General features: G+C 43.8%; 1 protein-coding gene across 1 annotated transcript in view; it reads left to right on the plus strand.

Annotated features, from left to right (window-relative positions):
- Positions 1-14,433, plus strand: part of ENPP6 (ectonucleotide pyrophosphatase/phosphodiesterase 6) — a 32,033-nt gene extending 17,600 nt beyond the window's left edge. The window contains exons 4-8 of the mRNA XM_005517654.3: positions 3,172-3,313; positions 4,184-4,363; positions 6,632-6,769; positions 10,785-10,908; positions 11,722-14,433. Coding sequence (XP_005517711.1) covers positions 3,172-3,313; positions 4,184-4,363; positions 6,632-6,769; positions 10,785-10,908; positions 11,722-11,945 — 808 coding nt within the window. The 3' untranslated portion in view covers positions 11,946-14,433. The remainder of the gene's footprint in view (positions 1-3,171; positions 3,314-4,183; positions 4,364-6,631; positions 6,770-10,784; positions 10,909-11,721) is intronic.
- The last annotated feature ends 7,727 nt before the right edge of the window (positions 14,434-22,160 follow it).

The raw sequence follows: 22,160 nt of genomic DNA on the forward strand, positions 1-22,160 counted from the left end.
GTGAGAGGTTTTATCCTGAAATTATTTAGCTTAGATTTAAAGAAAGTTACCTGCATGTGACATAAGGAAGCCATATGTGCCATAGAAGGCTTTCCGGAGATTTTGCAATGTTTTTAATTCAGTTAATAAAAAAGGGAATGGAAGATAATAATACAGACACCAGCTCTTACTGTAGGAAGCTTTTTGGACTGGATCATTTTCGGATGGGTCAAGATATACTTGAAGCTTCCTGCCTCGTTTCTGTGAAGCACAGTGTATAAAACCACTCAGTGCTGTTTCTCAGCTTTGTAATTGTGAATACGGTTAAAAGTGTGACAGAAACTGTTAAAAGTACCAGCCTTTCAAGCTGTTATTTTGGGTAGCTAATTCAGTCCAAGCCGCAAGACTGCCTGTTGCTGTCTGCAGTGGAAAAGGCAAGGGACACAACAGTGTTGGTGGAACAACTTGCAAGAGGTGAAAGCTGATGATTTCAAGAAAAGTAAAAATACCTGCCATGAAGATGTCTGCCATAAATACCAGCTACAGACTTCTGAAGTGCCCAAATCCTACAGATCATCCCAGCACGGCAGGAGGTCCTGTCTCTGGTGTCTGTTTACACACCATCCCTGGTGAATTTCTTCCCGAGTTCTTTTTCTTTAAACTAAGTGCCCTGTCTCCAATAAGGCAGGAAAGAGGAAAAATGAATGATCTTAGATAAAATTAATAATCAGGTTTGGGTGTAAATACTGCAGGGACTTAAAGTAAGAAGGGAAGGTAGAGAATGAACAGATCAAAAATCTGTTAGGTTTTCCTTACTCTTTCTCTCATCCACCCTCTTTGTTTATTTCTTTAAGATTTAGAAGTAGAAGTTCCATGCTGCTGAGACTGCCCATAAGAAGTAAAGCCTCTGAAATGCTTTTATTGTAGGCATATTCGTTTAGCAGGATTTAGCATCTCTGAGTAGAAGAGTCTCGAGCTTGTCATCTATATCTTTTGCAAGTGCTTTTGACTTTTGAAGCTGTTTAAAGGCTGGCAAATGCAGTGTGTTTCCTTTCCACACCCTAGATAATTGGAAAAGCCCATTAGGCTGAGGCTGCCCTTACCTATATGTGAGAAAACAGCCTGTGGCAAGGGCAGTCTGTTGCCTGGAGCAATGCCTTGCTCAGTAGCCCTAATGGCAGCTATTAGTAGTTAAAGAACTGCACTTAGGCTCCCACCAAGCAAACCTTGCAGGGACTCCAGGGTAGATAAGTACCTAACTCATCAGGGAGCCACTGAGCTTCTCTTACAACTGAAGGAAATCATCCTTCAGCAATATTCTCCAGTCTCTTCAAACAGGTGCTTCAAGACCACTATTTGGACCAAGAATATTCAAAACAAATTCAAGCACCTCTTTTTGGCACGGGAAACTACACCCTTCCTTGCATCTTTTCAACAACTGTAACCTAAGGGCTGATGTAATCTACCTACCTTCCTGAAGAGGTGTATTCACGAAGACTGCATCGTGCTTGCAAAGTATGCTGGTAGAATATAAAATACTTTTTGGTATTGCCATCAGTGCTGTCCGGCTTTCTTCAGCAATATTTTCTAAGTCATTTATTTGTAAAGTTACTGGTGATGGAATAAGACAGGACTAACAGAAAGACAGAATGCTTCCCCCATGCAAACCATGATAAGGGTTTTCTTAGAAAACTTAGAAAACCCTTTTTTTCGTAGAAAACAAGCAAAAATGGAAACAAAGTCAAACTCCAGACGTGCTGTACCAAATCCTGCAAAGTCCTAAGCATGCTGCATTACTGAATTTGTCCCATTGACGTAACTAAATATTCTTCCTTACAGCACTGAGCCCTCGCTGAGAAAACTCACCATGGCCTAAATGAGATCACTTGTTTTATGCAAAAATCTCTTTCTTAGCTTCTATCTTGATCAAAATGATCATTTACTTACTGGTGAGAAGACATAAATTAGTTTAAGTAGCTCATAATACAGGCACTGCAGCAGAAGAGAACTGTTCCAGTAGGTTCAATGATTGTATATGCAATAGAGAAATTACAGGGTTAAATTTTAGAAAATCATTTATGCCTAATACAGATGGAGAGCGATGCTTCAAATGAAACTGGGGAGAGGGTAAGGCTGCTTTAAAATTATTTTAAAATCTTTTAGAGTGAGGAACCACACTGTTCTGCAGGGCCAGAAGTGGAGAAATTCCCACCACAGCAGGTACCTTCAGCTTCTCACAGGACTGCTCCTCTGAGGCCTTCTTCCAACTGAGAAATGCAAATGACAGACCCTAATACGTTCACTCAGTCTCTCACCTCTGTTTTGCCTCTTCTGTCCCACTCATTACACCAGACTACCCAGGTGTCTTTAATCAGAGATGCTGGACTAATAAATCTTTCTGTAGGGATCTTGATATGGATGAGCACATGTAATACAGATGGCATGCTCTGCCATATATTAAGTACAGCACAAAAAGACTGGGTTTGAACCTCATGAGTATAGGTTTGTGATTTTATCCACACAACATCTCTCAGGGAGATTTATAGTGAACAGTAAAGTAGTCATGAAAATGAAATTAAGCAGTGATGTGTGCGCTATCCCCACTAATTAGGCTGAGAGCAATCAGTGCAGTAAAGTGTGATCACCTAAACTTGTGCAATTCTGAGATTCTGCAATTCTTAGTTTCCCTTGTTCATGTTCCTGAATAAAAACCCGCTTCTAAAATCTCATCCCAGTTCATACTGCCTGGTATTTTGTAAGGCAGAGCACATCCTGAGTTGACCTCTGTGGTTTGGAAGACCTCACACAGGAGAAAGCCAGAAGTGCCAAACTTTAATTAAAGCATTTGACTGGTAATTCCCATAATCCTTTTAATAGGGGCATTCAGCACAGAAATCAGAATTTCTTTGTTATTAAAGCCTTCCTAATTCAAAGAGGTTAGTAGAGGACTGCCAGGCCAGCCTGAGCTTGTACATGGCAGTTTCCACCTGCTGCTTCTGATGGGAGTCTCAGCAAACTCTGGAGACTCTGGGTGAATAATGAGCCTAGCAGTGCAATAGGTGGTAGGACTGTACAGGCTGGAAGCAGAAAATGGGGTTTTGTGGCCCTGTATGGTAGTGAAGACAATGCCAACAGCCAGGAGGTCTTCATGTGTGTCAGCCTTTCACTCCTTGCCCTCTCTCCTGCACCCAGCAACAACAGTGCCGAGATGGCCGCGGTGTACTACGAGCGCATTGATGTGGAAGGCCACCACTATGGCCCTTCGTCCCAGCAGCGGAAGAATGCTCTGAAGGAAGTGGACAAAGCCTTGAGCAACATGATCTCACTCATCAAGGTGAGTGGCATCCATAAACTCAGCTCCAGGGTGCCTACAGAAAAGGCTTTAAAAACTGGTCTTTGTGGCACTGCTGAGAGTCTATTTAATACCTGTAACTGAATGCAGTGGCTGTAAATTTTTATTTCCTGAGAAACAGGCTACTGAGGTCATGTGGAAGTCAAGGCACCATTACCCTGATTATTATTGTCATTGATGGCATTATAACCCTCCTGGTGGATTTATACCAGTAGCCCCAGGAAGCCACAAACCAATATACATGTTTCTCTGTTTATGACTTGTGTTGCCAGCTGAACTTTATTGTAGGCAAAGGAATCAAAATTGTGTGTTTCCTAAGGTTTGTGGAATCAGACGATTAACTTTTATAGTGGTTTTTATGACAGTATCCAGAACTCTGTACTTTAAACTTAGTTTTAAAGAAGCATTATTGAAATGATTTTGCAGCGAGAAAATCTTTTGGGTAAATGGCAACTCTATGAATATTTCTGACAATGATAAATGCATGTTGGGGTTTTTATGTGTTTCAGTGAAGAGAGGAATATGTATCTTCAATTTCACTAAATATTAAAAGCTCTAATGCTAAGTGCTCATGTTTGGGTAAGAGAATGGTATCATAGCAAAATTGCTGTGTGGCCTTGTTTTGGAAAAACTCCGGCACGAACCTCTCAGACTCTTCTAGAGCAGCAAGTAAAAGTGGAGCACCATTACGTGTGGTGGCAAAGCACATTGCAGGGTGTTCATGGACGTGATCCTTCCGGTTAACTTCCACAGAATCAGTGGAGGTCAAAAGGTGATTTAAATTTTCCAGCAGGCACAGACAGTGCAAAGCTCTTACATGGCCCTAAAAGTTGTTGTGCGCTTTCTTCACAGAGCAAAGGCCTTCAGAATGATATCAATGTCCTCCTCTTCTCTGATCATGGGATGACAGACATCTCTTGGACAGATAAAGTGATTGAGCTGAAAAACCATATCAATATGAGTGATACCATACAAATGAAGGACCGAGGTCCTGTTGTGAGCCTCTGGCCAACTCCAGAGAAGCATGCAGAAGTGAGTACAGCCTAGTTGTACCTCTCAGCTTTGTGTTTTCTTAGTTTTTATGCCAATTGTGTCTTCTGTTTTCTCTAAACATCCAAATACTGCTCTCAGAGATGTGTGCAAAAATCAGCTCGTATCAGGAGTGAGACTTGGATCCTATGACACCCTTGTGATGCTGGTTTCCAAAGGAAAGTCACACCAGGAAAATTAAAAAGCATGAACTTTCATTGTTATATAGCAAGGACATGAGCTTTTAAGCCCCACCCCCATTAACTTCTGATAAATAGCTAAAAGATTTTAGCTCAAAATGCACTTTTACGATTTTATATGTATTAGTCAATTTACTGACACTCTAGCTAGGATTTTCAAATTATCTGAAGCAGGTTCAGGCACTCATATTCCAGTAAACTCCCACTGAGAAACCAACTCCATTAGACCAAAATTGCAAAAAATACTACTTTACAATACTTTCCTTGGAGGAAATTTTGATGGAGCATATTGGATTGAGTCAACTGTAAAAGCTCAATTCTAGAACTTCAGGGTTTTAAGGGATAAATTAAAACAACAGAGAAAAGGTTTGGAAATCACTTGGAAAAGAATGAAAACGTAATTTCTCTGACTAATAGAGTAGTACATTATAGTCTAACCAGAAACCAATGCATGAGAAGTCATTACTGCTGTCCTCAGAATATAGGTGAGTGAATGTACAAAATGGGAAAGCCATTCCCCAGACAAATAGTTTTGGTTTCTACATTATATTTTATACAGTTACAGTATATTATAGCTTGTGCAATTTTTTAAAAGAGAATATTTGCTGATCTTTGCACCCAAATGGTCTCTTCAGGAATTGTGTGTCTGTGATATTGTGAACATTTTAAATAAGTGCCAGAACTGAAAGCTGGCTTAGAGGCATGCATGAGCAATTCACTCACAAGTGCATCACAGGGGATCACAGCACTGATATGCTTAACTCAGAGCTCCCTGTTTTTGTAGGCCAGACCTTCAAACAAGGGCAAGTTGCAACTTCACACAGTCGTGGGGTTTCATCCCACAAAGCTCTTCAGCACATGCTTCTCTCTCATTAAACAGCCTAATATACCTAAGGAGAATAAAGTACAATGACTTATACTATGGTTTTGTTTCCTTCATTTCTTTTTAGGATTTCTTACTGGAGGGCTGCTTTTTAAGCAAAATAAAGTCAGTTTTCAGTTTCCCAATAGCTAGATTCTCTATTTCTAATGAATTTTAAGGAGCATGTTTATGAGTTGGAGATATTATAACATAGTGATTATCATCTCTAAGAATTACCCCATTTCAAAGTACTGGTGACCACTCTCTAGCCCCAGTCACAGTGGGAGGAATTGTGCCATCACACCCTGGTGCTGTCCTTATGGTCACTGCACATCAGTGCACATATCTGGCACACATATGCACACACAGGGGTGACTTAGCTGAAAGGCTAGCGAAAAACCTTTAATTCTGAGCTATTTATTCCTGAAGATTATTTATATTTAACTTGTTAAAGAACAATGTAGAGTCTGCAGACTCCAATAGCTACCTTCTCTTTGGCATATGAACGTCTTTTTCAGGCATTTAAAATCTATTTTCTGAATAATTTGGGGTGTAATGACATTTGTGTGATTATATTCCAGACAGTGTGATTAATATTAATAAACCACTTGCATGGCATTGTGCAGATTCAAAGCTGCAGGCTTTGGCTAATTAATCTCACATCAGATAACTAACGAAGCAGATAACTGAGCACTATCAATGTCTTGATAGAGATTGACTAGGTAAGTGCAAGAAACACAGGTGAGGTGACATTCATTCTGCACTCCAGAGCACAAAGAGGGAATGAGTGGCAGACACTTAAGATGATATTGGTTTTCCACATCTGTACACAGTCCACATGGTGCCTTTGAGTGTCTCACCACTTCACTCACTGCCTCCTGTGAATGTGTGGTTTCTCCTGGTCTGTTTCTGTAGGCCAGTACACTCACATGTATACATTTGTGAATGTGTGTATTATAAATACATATAATACATGAATTCATGCATTCCTATGCATTTATGATCTGAGTTTTCAGAGTCTCCTAAGCCACATAAGCAGGTTTTGTCCAGCCATGATCTTCAGACAGGTAAAGTCTTGGGTTTTAATGTGCTGATAATTAGCCATTACAGGGATTAGCCATCTTGCAAGTTCAGGTGTTTACATGTACCCATGAGTGTATTTATGATCTTTACAGCCATATGGTGTCCTAACATTCATCTGTTTTGCAGATATATCAAAAATTGAAAGCTGTGGAACACATGGATGTTTATAACATACAGGATATTCCAAACAGATTTTTCTACAAAAAAGGAAAATTTGTGTCTCCACTAACTCTCGTGGCTGAAGAAGGATGGTTCATAGTAGAGGTAAAGTATAGAAGCAAAATACTTAGACAGGAGTGTGAAAATGTACAATATATTGCTGATCATTGAGTTAAAGTCAATAGACTCACTACAAAACTGATGTCAAATTCTGCTGTGTGCTTAAAAGAACTTAAAGGTATTGCAGCTATACTAAAGGCAGACAGTTAAATAGTCGAGATGCCTCTTTTTTCTCTGTTGACATAAAGCAGTAGTTCTTGTTTTTCACATTCCAGTTTTGTTGCCTTACTCTTCTCCCCCTGCCATCTACTTCCATTTCAGGCACAAAAAGAGTGTTTCCATTTCAAGTCCTTTTTATCCCTCCACTCAGCAGTACCTTGTGGCAACTTTTCCTTCTGCCTGGCTTTCCTCCCATCAGACTGTCCTAAAAATGCCCCATTTCTCCCAAGCCCACCAGTCTCAAAAGGGTCAGACAGGAGATTTACTCCTCAGAGATGCCGAGTGCACACACCAAAAACCTGGGAACTTGTTTAGCAGAGAACCCAGGCATTAAGATTTTTTTATACTAACTTATTTTCTTGCTATAAATTGTTGTTATTTTGTGCTTTGTCACTACTGGGCACCACCACATTACAGATAGTAATTGCAGTTCAGCGCAGCTCAGAGGGTGAGATAACTTTGTATCTTCTAAGGAGGTAAACTGAGCAGTGGTGTTGAGTGATTTGCCCAAGGCCATACGTACCTTAAGTTGGCAACAGAACCACAAAGTCCTGGGTTTCTTTCATGTCCCACCATAGTCAGTGCACTTCATTGCTTTGCAGGTTATTGTAACCTAGCTGAGCATCTTCTTTCATGGCCTTCAGAGCTATTGCTCACCAAGCTTTACTCAGCACAGTCCACACTACCACATTTCTCACTACCCAACCTGAATTTAGCATAATAGTTTCTACAGCTAGATAAAAATGCACCTCTAAAAAAACTGTTGGCTTTTAAATACAGCTGGGTGAGTACCACATTTCTGATTGAAAAAAAAAAAAAGTAAAAAAAGCCAGAGTTAAGATTTAGACAGGTAAAATCAGAATCTGAAACATTTTCTCCAAAATTATTTAAAAAAATTACAACTAAACTCTTTTGTACAAAAGTTCAAAACAGAACATTTTTACATAATCTGTAGAAAATAAAAAAGCACTTAAAAATCATTGAAACTCTGACAAACCTTAATAACAGTGCAGCAAACACTGCTGCTATGATAATTATTTCTGTCTCTCTGCCCATTCCTTCCCATTGTTTCTGATTTTCAAGAATGTCCTCTCATTAATGCTGTCAGATTTTCCTTCTCTTTGGTACATTTTCATTATCTGTGAATGGGATATGAAAATGAAAGTTTCCTGTCATGGTTTTAAAGAAATGATTGAGCCTTCTATTATACTTCCTGCCCAAACCACTGAAGAGAGGATGTGCAGCTCTTCCCTGACATGCTCCCAGGGTATTTAACTCTCTCTTGGCTAGTGGATAGCTAAAAGCGGTTTGAAAAAGGGGATTTTGTTGGTGGTGGTTTTTGAAAGAGACAAAGGGGTTGTATCTGGAAAGCTGTTTTCCTTATCATGGAGCACAGGAACTAAAGGCCATCTACAGTTTGGTTAAAGCAGGGCGAGGAGGGATTTCACACTGTATCAAAGCTGATCTGCTCATATCACCCTGTTCCCTTCACATGACTGAGTGGCCCCCATTCTTTCGGCCTAAGATACCCTGGCTGCTCTTCTGGGCAACGATGTGTGCTAGCCCTCAGGACTGCAAGCTCACTCTGTACCCATCCCAGTGTACTTTCCCAGCATTTAGACATCACTTGAAGCACATTTCCTAAACATGCCCACTCAGGCAAAAGTCCATTGTCCACAGTCTCAGAAATGCCTGTTTCATTTTTGACAAGGATTGCTAGCCCAGGCTAGCAATGAGTACTCATGTCTGAGTACGAAAATTACATCTCAGACAAATTCTCCATCCCATTTGGACTTGCAAGGCCAGCATATTGGTGTGCTGCCAGTGCTCTGGCCCCAAAGAAGCCCCAGGAGCTTGTGGGGTTTGCTGTAAGGCACAGCCTGATGCTCCAGAAGAGCATTGCTGGGATGCTTGAACAGCCCTGTCCCTCAAGCTACTGCTGTTAGTGTCTCCATTTCCTGAGCTCTCACTTCAGCTGCAGTTATGAAAGTCAGCAGTATGTTTTCTGACTCAGCTGGCACCAAAGATGATGGAAATGACTGTGCCTTTGCACATTTGGTTGCGAGTAGGTGTTTCCTGATGTCTGGGTGGGTTATGGAAAGCACACTACCTCCTTCTGCATTTGATATTTCTGGAGAAGCAACTGTATCCAGGACATCTGCTAGGGCCATGGAGTGGTGTAGGTATGGCAACGTTATGATGCTGCCAAAGAACCATCACAAATTTAGTGTGACCACTTGTCTGAAGTATTCCTAATGCTGTACATGTTGCCTGATGGCAAGCAACACACTTAATCCCCAGGAATCACTGGAAGCTGCAGCATAAGGAAGTACTATGGTAGGAAGATGAGAAGTCTGCTCCTTGGCTTGCTCTGAGCAGGGAAATAGATGGGAACAGGAAAAAAAAATTGGTAGCTAAAATAGTTTCATTTAATCTGGAACAGATTACCCAGAGAAGCTGTGGAGTCACTCTCACTGGAAATGTTCAAGAACTGTCTGGATGCAATGTGATCTAGGACAATCCTGCTTGAGCAGGGAGGTTGGACCAGATGATCCACTGTGATCTCTTCCAAACTGACCCATTCTGTAGTATTCTGGAATTATCTGGTACACCTGTCGAGTATTACAATGAAGAAACAGGGGGTTCTCCTGGAAAATAATTAGAAGAGCTACACCTCTCAGTCATCACTTTTGCTGTCCTCAGTGCACAATCAATTTTCTTTCTTAAGGAAGAAGACAAAAACCAGACTAAATAAATGTTTATAAAAGGAAAGGGATCCTCAGTTAATCTGCTTCACCATCTGCAGATCTGCAGCAATATTTGCCCAAAGTGGGAATGTGGGAAACTCTTCTGGGGCATCTTCTGTCCTCCTGTGCCTGAGTGTGAAGGCCAGACCTGGACACTCTAGAGGACTGTCTGCAGCTCCTTCTCTGTAATTATCAGAGAAATTAATGTCATGGGTCTGATGAACTATCAGTTGATGTTCTTTGTTTAAGTGAAATTCCTGACATTGTTTTGGGGTAATGTGGAATGCCACATCTGTCTGCTGCTATCCCTAAGGAGCATGGGACAGGACAAACTCATGGACAGGTTGATCAGCTCCTAGGGACTGCTGCTCTGACAGATATGACACTGTCATAGGTAAGAACTGTTAATACAAAGCAGGAGGAAGGAAGGAAGGAATTTAAAACAGCATCTTAAGTGCAATATGGGCTAGAAAGAACAAGATTTATAACAACAAATTAATAAAGCAGAGATCCACTGAGCAAGGAAATAAAACAGAATCTAGGCCACAGAGAGTGTGACTGTCTCAGGTCAGAGCCAGTGTTCCTTGGAACAAACCTCATTGCTTTAATATGAAAACAAGTAGGGAGAAGAGATAATAATTAGAAAATATCTAGTAAGGGTGATATTTGTATTGTTAGGCTTACTAGCCAAATAGAGCAAAAATGACTTATTTTTCTAAGGTGTCAATGGCATGTGGGGCGGAACAACACCCCAGCAAACCCACTGGGAAGTGCATGGTGCTGGGTGGAAGAGCAGTGCTGCAGGCATGGAGAGAGGGATAGCACCTTGCTGACATGTATCACATATGACTGTGGTACTTTGTGCTTGTCTCCCAGCTGGGAGGTGGTTACTCACTGTGACAGCAAAGGCATGGGGCTTGGAGTGGTGTAGGTATGGCAATGCCCCTCCTGGGGATGAGCTCCTGTGCAGGTCACAGCACAGTGTGGAGGGCTGATGGGGTAGAACAGCACATGGAGACACAACAGAGCATCCCACAGTGCCCCAGCACAGCCCAGCAGGCAGGCACTAACCACTCTCTGCTGTTGTCACCCAGAGCAGGGACAAGCTGCCCTACTGGGAGAATGGGACGGGGAAGAAGGAGGCCTGGCAGAATGGCTGGCATGGCTACGACAATGAGCTCATGGACATGAGAGGCTTCTTCCTTGCATATGGACCAGGTACAATGCCATCATCCCTGGTGTTCTACTTCCCCTGCAGCCCCATGGTCCTCACCCCTGCATCCCTGCGGCCCCTGGCACATCAGGACCCTGATGTAGCACTCTGCGACACCCAAAAATTACAAATAGATGGCAGGATTTCCTCACTATGGAGGGTTTGTTGTACTGCACCTATTTTATACCTGAAGAAACAAGGCAGAGAGATGTGAAGGGATTTGGTCAGCCTCTCTCTGATGTCCCAGTGTAGTTACTATCTCTTTGCCCTGTTTTCCTAAATTTTGGCCTAAACTTTCAATTCTATCTGAAACACATGAATCCTGCTTTTGTTGGGGGATTCAGACTCACTATAGCACTTCCTTTGGGAAGGTTGCAGCATACCTCACGCACCTGTCTGATGGGCAGACACAAAACTCCTGATTTCCACTTCATCAGGCCCTTTAAACAGGGCAGAGCACCAGGCTGCAACTGCAGACAGGAGTGAAAAGCAGAATGTGCAACACAATTATGTCAGGCTATTATGTCTATCAAGCACATACAGTAAAGTAGCTCCTGTACCTAAAAATTCACCTATTTTTTTAGTTTTTAGTTTTTTTAGTTTAATTTAGTTTTTAGAATAAAATTGGTCTAGAAGTAAAAATAATGAATAAAATTGTTTAAAATATTTTTGCTGAACTACATTGTAAATTACATAGCATGCCACATTCTAGCCTGGTAAGTCCCAATAAAGGCAAAGGAACCCTTGCCCCCCAGCACCCCACATTCCAGGGACTGAGCCCAAGTTGCTTAATGCCAACTCCTCTCTTTTGCCTGCAGATTTCCGATCCAACTACCGAGCGCCTCCCATCAGATCTGTGGATGTTTACAACATCATGTGCCACTTGGCAGGAGTACAGCCAGTGCCCAACAATGGCTCCTGGTCCAGGGTGGAGTGCATGCTCCGAAACACAGCCCCCTTGGCACCATTCCCCCCGTGCAGCAGCTGTGTCCTGGCACTAGCTCTGCTCTCCCTGTTCACCAGGCAGATCTCCTTACTGTGATCCCTGAACAATGTCAGTCAGTGTCACCAGCAACTCCATCCTTCTCCGTTTGTTTTTTTAAAGTTCTTCTTTTGAATAATAGCTTCATTAATAGAGCGCTGTCCCCCACTCCTCCATTGTGCTCCACCAGGCATGAATCTGACCCATCCTGCATTTATGATGGTTTTAACATGAAGCCATGTTTTCTGCTGCTCCAAACACAACCAGGGACAATGCTGTCACTCACCTAGATTTACAGTGCTGGCAGAATCCTGGCTGGCTATTCATGAAGTTTTCTGGTGGGTGCACATGGGGATCTTTGAGCATCAAACACATCTCACGCCAGCATCTTTCACTGAGGAGCTCACCCTGGTTTGCCATACTGAGAAGTTCAGGAGTGGAGACCAACTTCTTTGCATTTAGCCGGGTTCATCCTGGTTCAGCCCTTCATCTCCAGCTCCACCAGCAGCAGAGCCCCATCTCCTTACAGCACCAGCCAAGCCCTGTCTATACAGACACAGCTTTCAAAGAGCCAAGAGCTTTGCTGAGGGACCATGATGCCGAGAGAGGTGGGTCAGCAGGAAAGCAGTGAGAACATCCTACTTCTCTCAGCCTTCCCTTTATTTTCACCGACATGAGTACTGGCTCTGCCCATTTCCAGGAACAGGCTTTCCTCACAAACCACAGCAGAGGGGAGGGTTGGGAAAGACAAATGTGAAAGAAATCCTTGACTTCAAAGCCAGTGGGAAAATTAATAGAAATCTGGACACACAAGGGTGAGGAGAGCATAGGATGAGGAAGCCTGGCATTTAACAGCCTCTCTGGTGTTATGTATCTTCCTGGTGAAGATAATATCATCTGATCACATTTTGATGTTTTATACCCAAAAGAATTTCTGAAGGCTTTTCAAGACTTACTGCTCTTCCACCAGCTTTTGCTCTCTATACCTCTGCCTGGTGATCAGCACATTTCCCTTTATTCTGCAGCAGGGAGAAAGGTCTACACTGATAGATCTCCCACTCTCCCAGCTAATCCTGGTGATTATTTCCACGATGGGCCATCAAGCACAAACAAAGTTATAACAGCAAAGTTAAATTAAACAGCAGGAGAGGATAGAGCTGTTGCCAGAGGTGCCTTCGGGAGTGCACAGCACTTTGTCTGATACAGCTTTGAACCAGGAGTTTTTAGCAAGAAATTGCCTTTGGAAGGATTGAGGTCCCTCCCCATGTAAAACAAACCTCTAGGACTTACTACTCTTGTGGATCCAGAGACAAGCACGATCTGGGTATGTGTGGTACAGTGCATTTAAGGGTGAATGATTACACTGTGGGGAAAAAAAAACAAACACCAAATTAAACTTGACAAAAGACTTCTGTAATAGCTGTAAAGATTTATGTAATGTATTTTTAAAGCTCAAGTGAACCATCAAATCAATTGGGAGAAAAATGGAAAAAATCAGGCTCTGTTATTAGACTGTTGAGTATAAAAGGCAATTTAGTGCTTTCGAAGCATTTGCAGTAGCTGTAAAACAAGCACCTATTGTTCAGAGTTCCCTGTTGCTCATTAATTGACCAGGCTCAATGAAATCACTGGAGCAGATTTTTAAAGAAAAAAGATAAAAATTTTAAAAAATCAGCATACAAGATAACCAAATTACCAAATTTTGCCTGAAAATCATCAGGATAGACACCATCAGTGCCTGCTAACACCTCCACAATGTTCCATTTTAAGTCTTATCAGCAAACAGAAGCCAAGGTCTTCTTAGAGAAGAAATGTTTCTAAAGGTATAAGGGTATATTCAGCTTCTCATACAAACAGAAATTGAAAATACCAAATTGGGTCCCTTGAGTTGTTCTGTGGATGGCCCATGACACACGAAACCAACACTGATCCTTGTGAGTACTTTGTGTAACTCATTTTTGTCAGTGTCCACATGCAAATACTGAAGGGTAAATCCAATTGCAATATGATTTGTTTGAACTTCATGCAAGCATTTTGTGTATGGTAAAAGTTACTTGGTCTGTAAAAGGAAAATTTGATGGCAGACCTTCAAGGAGTTCACTAGCTTCAGGAAAACTACAGCTCATTATTTTTCTTCCTCAGAAATGTCATACCTCTGAATCAGTTCACGTTCTCATTCAAAAATCAAGTGTCTTAACTCTTGCCTATTTTTCTGTATACTATGCAATGGAGGTGGGTGTATTTTAAAACCTATTTCTGAATGATGTTTTTATACAATGACTGATTGCGAATGAGTGAATAATTCTAAAAATGGTGTTAGAAAAAGCACTTCTTTGTAAATAGTGTAAGACTTTTGAAGAAAAAAAAAAGCCCAAAACCTTCCCTTCAACACTTTGCCTTTCTTGTCTAATTGCTGCATCAAAGTGTGATAAACAGTGTTTGAAGCTTGTGCTGGTTAATTATCAGAAAGACGAATGATAACATTGTTTAGAAATGGCAAAGTTGTCAGCATGTAAATTAAGGACATTAAATGCATCACACAAGATGATGTAGCTTCTATATGCAGTCCTTTTTTCCAGATGTATTTCATTTTTTAACCTTTTAAGCATCCATTCAGGAGCATGTCATTCCCACTAGGCAACGGACATGACAAAACATTTTGCACTTCTTAGAAGAGAAGAGGTGAGCCCTGGATGCTCTTTCCAGATCCACTTCTCTAAGCCCACTGTGTCAACATCAGATCAGCTGTTTGCACAGAAATTAAGAGCATTGTCACTGGTAAGAGGCTGCACTAGGCTCAGGCTCTCCAGAGGCCCGCTTTCCCACTGAGAGATGGTGCAAATGTCAACAAGACCTCAAAAACCAACACTACAGGCCTCAAGGACAAGGGGGCCCTACTCCACTCTAAGCTCCACAAACCAACAAGGTCCATGGAGGAGACTAATTTAATAGAAATAAGTCTCTAAGCCTATTCAGTAGAATTTATCTCCTTTTCCTTATGTTAACTGACCACAGAGCAGGGAGTGGTTGATGGAGGAGGACCAGTGTAGGTATGCCAATGAGTCCTTTGGTTCACAGCAGGACTCCCTCTGAACCAGTAGCACTGCCAAGGTCTGCCAGAGGTGCTCCCCTCATGTTCCATGAACATGGGTCCTCAGAAAAGGAAGGTACTGAGGGACTGCCTGCACAGGAATAAGAATCAGTCTGCTCCCCATGGCAGTGCCAAAAGTGGTAATTTCACAGCTAAACAAGCTGAGCCCTTTTTACCAATGACCTTGGGGGCCATGCAAATGTCATGGCTGGCTAAGGCTCAGCGGGTGAGCCCTCCAGCTTTCCTCCAGATGCAGCCTGCCTTGCCTGCACAGACTGCAGCCTTGTGGCGACACTTCCTCATTGGCACAGACACCGACCTGCACCCTTCACAAGTACAGAGACTTCGCAAATAAGGAGTGAATGAGAAGTTTTTGCCGTGCTGGTCATCTTCCTTGTCTCCTAACTAATACATCACAATATATCACAAAATCACAGAGTATTCTAAGTTAGAAGGAACCCACAAGGATCATCAAGTTCAGCTCCTGGCCCTTCACAGGACCATCCCCAAGAATCACGCCACGTGCCCAAGAGTATCGTCCAAAGGCTTCTTGAACTCTGTCAGGCTTGGTGCTGTGGCATCTGTCAGATATTAACCCATACACCTCAGGGCGAGGTGCAGGCCAAGTGAGCTCAGGCCACTGGGAAGTGAAAGGCATTGGAAACGTCACATTATCATATTTCCTGCCTGGTGTGTCCTCAGCCCGGCCAGGTGTCTGCCCTAGATGCGGGAATGTCTTGTGCAGCCACACCACCGCACCAAGGCTGCCGCATGCCCTCCGTGCTCCAGGAGCTCCACGTCTCTCCTGTACTGAGGAGCCCAGAAGGGGACACAGATGTTCCCACACGCTGCCTCTCCCCCTCGCTCCCCCGTTTCTGGCGCGGGCAGCCCGCCAGGCCGAGGCGCCGCGGCCGCAGCCCCTCAGGGCCCTCGGGCGGGAGAGCCCCGGGCCCGGCGCGGGTGCGCCCCCTGCCGGCCTGCCCGCAAACTGCACGCGGCACAAGAGCGAGCCTTGCCTTCAGTGAGGCGGGAGAGGACTGGGCCTTTGCCTTTTTTCTGCGTCTCTCATCGCAACTTTTCCTCTTTCTCCCCTCTAACTCTCCCGATACCCTTTGTGCTAGGGCCGATTCCTCACCCCAAACCCGCCGCCTTCATGTAGCACTCTGGGCAAGCTTCCCACCTGCTCCTGCTCCTGTTTCCTGTTCCTGTTTCCACAGCAGGATGAGTGGGCAGAGCAAGACCTTCACGTGTACGTGGCTCTAAATGATTCAAGAGAGGAACCAGCTGCATGTACTCCCCACTCTCAGGCTGCATCTCAAGCTGCCTGTGTTGTCATTACAGCCTGATCCCACTGGTGGGAAACAAAACAGATAAAAGCAGGATGGGGAGGGAGCAGGGGGAGTGACACACCTGTTGCTCTGCCTCTTGTGTCCACTTGCAGCTTGGCTGGAGGTTGAACGCAGAATCCTTGGGTCAGATGTCCCAGCAGTGGCACACTGTGAACTCTGAGCTTTTGTCAGAGCAGGGGAACTCCAACTAAAACAGTCACAGAGTGGGCTGAGGTGGGGGAAATTCAGTGCCCACTTTCCACACCAGCACAGATCAGGGCTTACCTGAGCTCCAGGGAGCTGATTTTGATCCTCCCTTGGTCGCAGCAAATGAGGCATTTTAGTGCCAGTATTGTACCAGCCTTCAGGAGCAAGGGGCACCAGTGCATGCATAGATGATGTTCCTCTGTCCATCACCAAGGGGCTGCAGGCAGCCAGCCCCAAAATGTCAGCATTCTCTGCTGGGAATTCATGTCCAACCAATTTTCTGTGGCTGCCACAGTGGGCATTGAGAGCTCTTGAGCAGCTTTCTGTTTTTCCCAATAAATTAATAATACACTAAAACATTACTCATCACTTAGATACATTGTTCGGTGAATATTAATTAAGCCTCAAAATTGGCTGGAGACACTGTCATTGCTTCCTTGCCAGATAGAAAAAGGGAGGCTGAGGTGGCGTCAGGTGTTGCAAAGGCTTTGGAACACAGGTCAGGCTTGCAGGGGGTCATCCACAATCCCTACTGAACAGTCACTCACCCTGCTGCTTTCACTGGGCTGCCTCCATTCAAAGGCTCCTGGCCACATAAATGTATATAACTGGGCCATGTGTCCATTAGAGGCAGTTTTAACCTTTCTTCACTGGTCCCACATGCTGCTCATCCTACATCATTAAAACAACCACTGCATTGGCATTCACTGTACCCTCTATTCAGGTTAGTTTTACCCTGCAAGGACATGACCATAGAAAATGACTCAGCATGAGCCTGCTTCTGATTTCTGAGAGGTGCCTCACACCCTCTACATGATCCCTGGGCAGAAGGAGGCTCTGACAAATTAAAAATGAATTTTTTGGGAAGGGCTTATTTGCTTCACAATGTATCCACCCATCCATCCATCTGTAAATTGCATTCTTCCTTGGTATTTTTTCCATGTACCCCCATGGTGGAGCTTTGGGATGCAAGACTTTGTTTCCTTGTTTTCCAGAGTAGGCAGCAGTGTGGTTTTCATCTTACAGCTCATTCACTGTCCATGAGAATGCAAGGGCTGAGAGAGGGGTAACCTTGCTGTCCTCAGCTGAGGAGATTCTGTAAAATAGAGGGAAAGCAGCCCTTGCCCATCCACAGAGGGATTCTCCAAGCACAGCTATAACAAGGAAGTAATTTTGGGTGTAAAAACTAACATTCTAAAGTAGCCTTCAAATAGCAGCTGTGAAAGAGGGAAAAAAAAAAATTTGAAGAGGGCATTCAAGTTTATGAGTTGGATTATACAAACTGCTTGCTTATATTGCTGCAGGGGCTGGGTGAAACATCCTAAAATATCCCTTTCTGCCTTAATCTCAAGTGGTTCCTTACAAGAACACTTCTGCCAAAGAAATAGATTACTATTTTTCCCCCCTCTAAACAGAATAAACTGGTGAGGGCAACAAGCTTTCTTTGTGTTTCATACAACTTCTTTCTTCAAGAAGAACAAATGGGATGAACAAACCCAGGTCCTACAAAGATGATACTTAATATCTATAATGTGGGGAGCTTTCCAGCAGAAGACAGACTCTGCTTTATGCAGAAATAGCTGAGTGCAGCCTGTAAAGGTCTAGCAATTAATCACGCGCTTGAAGAAATACAACACACTTATAGAGGCTGATTTTAAATGCTTGCTGCTCCAGTTTGGACAGTGACAAATTAAGGCCCCCACAAAAGCAGGTGTGACTCTTGAAGAAGCCCTCTGAGGGCAATTAAAAATGGGAAACCAGCTGGTAACTGTGCAGATGTGACAGCTGGGGCAGCTCAGGAAATTAATACAAAGGAGGAGGATGGAGGAATAAATGGTGTAGGAGCAGAGGCAATAAAAACAGGACCTGCTCTCCACAGGGGGTTGCTCCATGGCAGGTGAAGTGGGATGGGCAAAGTGGTGGCAGCCACATATCCCCATTGCACTGGAGAGCTGCCACACACAGGCTTCAAATGAATCCCTCACAGAAGGACCCCAAAAACTAGAGGAGCTGCTGCTTTGTGTGTCACACCATTTCCCCTGGTGCCCTGGGGTCGGCTGAATTCAAGGATGTCTGAAACAGATGGCCTGGGCACATCTGAAATTGTCTGTGGTACCCTGTGATGGAAAAGGCAAGGGATGAGATCAACAGTGGATTTTCCCAAATGAGCTTCAATGAGCTCAAATCCAACAGGTAATGTCCAGCCAGGTTTCACATAAAATGCTTCATTGTTCCTGGTCAGTTCACTGTCTCCAGTGTTCACTGTTCTGAATCAGTCAAGAAAATGGCTGTTTGTCCCATTGAAAATAAAGGAAAAAATTCAGATACATGACAGATTATAAGGAATTTTTAATTTTCCATTAGGGGTACCATTTAGGAAGTGTAGCAAAATTATAAATACCACCATGTAAACAAACAATGTATCAGTACAAACCAGAGCTACTCATCCCATTTGGAAAAAGATATCCCCATGATTGTCATCAGTTTCTCAGTGCTGTTCCTCACATCTACTCCTACCCTGCCTTTCTCCACACATCCAGTGTGTGTGAGGCATCATTGGGACAGAATTTCCCTTCTACCAAAGTGCAGGCTGGAGAACTGTTCCTATCAGTCTGTTATTCTAAAGTAATTTCTTGATAAAAATCTCTTTCCTGTTGTGAATTATATGGACTACTTCTCAGAAAAAGCTGTCAGCACAGATCACTATACTTTTTTGTTGGTTTTTTTTCCCCCTTGTCCATAGGAAAGGTGTACTCCTGTTAATATTAAGATTTGGCATCCTTCCAGGAAGCTGAGCAAAACAGCATTTCATTTGAGACTGCTGATAAAAGGGCAGTGTAGGCAGGGTCTTTACCAGTTTGAAACTCTAAATAAAAAGATCTCTCTAGTGAAGAGCTGCTTGGCCACTTGCCTGACTCTGTGAAGCTGAGTCTTCTCCACTCTTGAAAAAAAATCTTGTTTTGTTGGCCCTATTTCCAGCATAGTGTTGAAGCACAGGAAATTTTCTGTGTAAAAGGAGCTCTCCTTCTGTGTTCCCTTCCAACACTTGCTGATTGTCGCCAGTGTGGGTCGTGACAATCTAGCCAGAAAAACCAGTGAAAATCTAGCCAGAATGCCAAATAATAAGGCAGGTGGGCAGCTTCACTGTGAGAAAGTACCATCCACAGTACCTGTATGCTTGGGCACATGCAGTCATTGCAGCACAGAGATCCCCTCTGGCCTAACAGCTTTCATATGATAAATGCATCCTAAGACCAAATAAATTCTTTTATAACAAGCTCAGCACCCAGGGTCTCAGCCAGGGACAAGGGTGCCAGCTGGCCAGGAACAAACCCAGCCTCAAAAAGCAGGAATTTTTGGCCAAAAATCCTGCAAGGGTGGGAGAAAAGACGCAATCAGAGAGAGCCACGAACACAGCCTGAGGCTCTACTGAGCACACAAACAGCAGCCACAGGGTGGAGATGATCTCTGCCAGTACTTTTCCTCTGAAAGGATGGTAATGGGCTAATTTGGAACTGGCAATGGGTAAACAAAGAGAAGATACACGATGAATCTTACAGAATGGTCTGAACCTGTTCTTTATCCCCCTTCCAGTTCACCTGACAATCACAGCTAGAAAAGGAGAAGTCCTCAAATGATGTTTAAAAGGTTTCCTGTACCAGCATGGCAAACAGAGCCAGCAGCAAAACTTCTCTGTCTCCAAGAAGGGACATTAGTTTCTGGATCAACAAAGGTCCACCCATCTCCAGACAAATGTTTTAAATGCAGTGAAAGAGGTTTTCAAAGCTGTTTGTCATTCTGTAAAGCTTTAGTTTTCTGGGACTTTATTTTTCTTTACTTCTGTCTGAAAAATAAGTGGGTTTCTCATTTTGTTTTTATTCCTGTACAAACTTTTGATTTGGTGAAACTTGTCTGCTGCCTAACAGCAAAGCATGAGAGATAATTGTCTCTCAATATTGGGTTATAGATAACAATAAAACCATAAAGGCAATATATATTGCCTGCCTTAGGTTTGAGGACTTCTGAGTTGGTCCATCATGAATTAATAATAAATCTCCAGGGTCCACTGGCAACTACTTAGAAATAAAGCACTGTGGTTAGAAGACAGAATGACTTTCTTTGTAAGTAAGATGGACGTGGGGAGGAGAAGATAGGCCACTAATCCCATCTATACTAGATGGGACATAGCCCATGATGCCAGGGAGGGCTCTGGGGAGCTGCCAGCCTGCCAGGCACAGGAGCCATGGGACAGCAGAACAATAGAGCAGAGGAGCTTTTTAGGTTTCCTTTTCTACCTTGTGGGCTGGATGTGTTCTCCTCCTCCATGGGGCAAGGCAAGTGGAGAGGGCTCCAGTTGGGGTCCCTCTGTGAACTTGGCACCTCTGCCCCTCAGTCTGGTCACCAGGGTGGCCTTGTGCACTTGTATCATGACGGACAAAATGGTTCCTACCCCTCTCCTTCTCATGGTACCTGCCCTGATACTTCTGCCACAGATTTCATCTGACCTCTGCCTCAACCCAGAGTCCCCTGGGAATTTTCAGCACTCCTTTAGAAGGAAAGAAAAAAACATACTGTTTTGTCTAGGTTAAAAAAGAAGAGGGGGAGAAAAATAGGTGGTTACCATTTTACTGAGCTGTGCCAGGGTCATGCTTTAGGTGAGTTTTACAGCTGGACCAGTTACAAGTATCTTGAAGTCATCACCAGCTTGTGTCACAAAGAAGCACATGAAACTGCAGCAGCTGGATGCCCAACAGGACTTCTCTGTTCATGTTGGGCCTGAGCCAGAGGCCTGCACTAAACTGGACAGAGAAGAGCCCCTCCATCAGCACAGCCTCCTCACAATGGGGGTGAGTGGCAGCAAGGGGCTGGGGCCCCACAGCTCTTCAGGGAGGAAGCTGAGACTGGGGATTTGGTTCAAGGCTACTGAGCAAGGAACAATGGTGTGGAGACCTCACTGTGGAGGCAGGGATATTTACCATCTGCCATAACCAGAAAGTCAAATGTCCCTCTCTGCTGTCCTTGTCCCTGTCATTGCCCATAATCCTAAGGCACCTAGCCCAAAGGTTTGCACTTCTGAGTCCTTAAGTACGCAGTCTTGATGCCTGCTCCTGGCAGTCACTGCCCAGTGGTGTGTGCGCAGTGTGTGCATGGTGGAGACAGCAACAGCAGGCTCCAGGTACATGGCTCATAGGTGGGGTTTGCATCCCAACCTTTCCAGTGCACAAGCTGCTCTGTAAAGTTCATTACTTAGGTCCTCATTTTCTAAAAACCCAGCTAATAGGACCTAAAAAGGCTGTAGTGCTATGGCTCTGCTCCTGATGTGCATCCTCTGGTAGAGAGGTTTCATCAGCAAGTGGTGCAGCCCATCTGTGCTGAGACTGCAACTGGAACCACAGCAGGGTGCATGTGTGGATGCCCAGGACAGCCCTTCCTGGAGCACAGCCCTGCTTGCAGCTAAAGTGCCAGTGCTGGTGTACCTTTTGACTTCTGCATGAGGAAAGCCTACATCCTCAGAGGCCCCTGACTCTTGCTTGTCCTCTCACTACTGCTGCTACTTTGCAGCTTCCTGCTAGAGTGACCCTCTTTGGCACTTTCATGGCAACTGGCCTAATTTTACCAGCAACAAGCAGAGGGACAAGAGGAAAGAGA

Source organism: Pseudopodoces humilis, chromosome 6 (assembly GCF_049639895.1).
Source record: "Pseudopodoces humilis isolate 2021_Gansu_Grassland_sample_001 chromosome 6, ASM4963989v1, whole genome shotgun sequence".
In the NCBI taxonomy this organism is placed as follows: Eukaryota; Metazoa; Chordata; class Aves; order Passeriformes; family Paridae; genus Pseudopodoces; species Pseudopodoces humilis.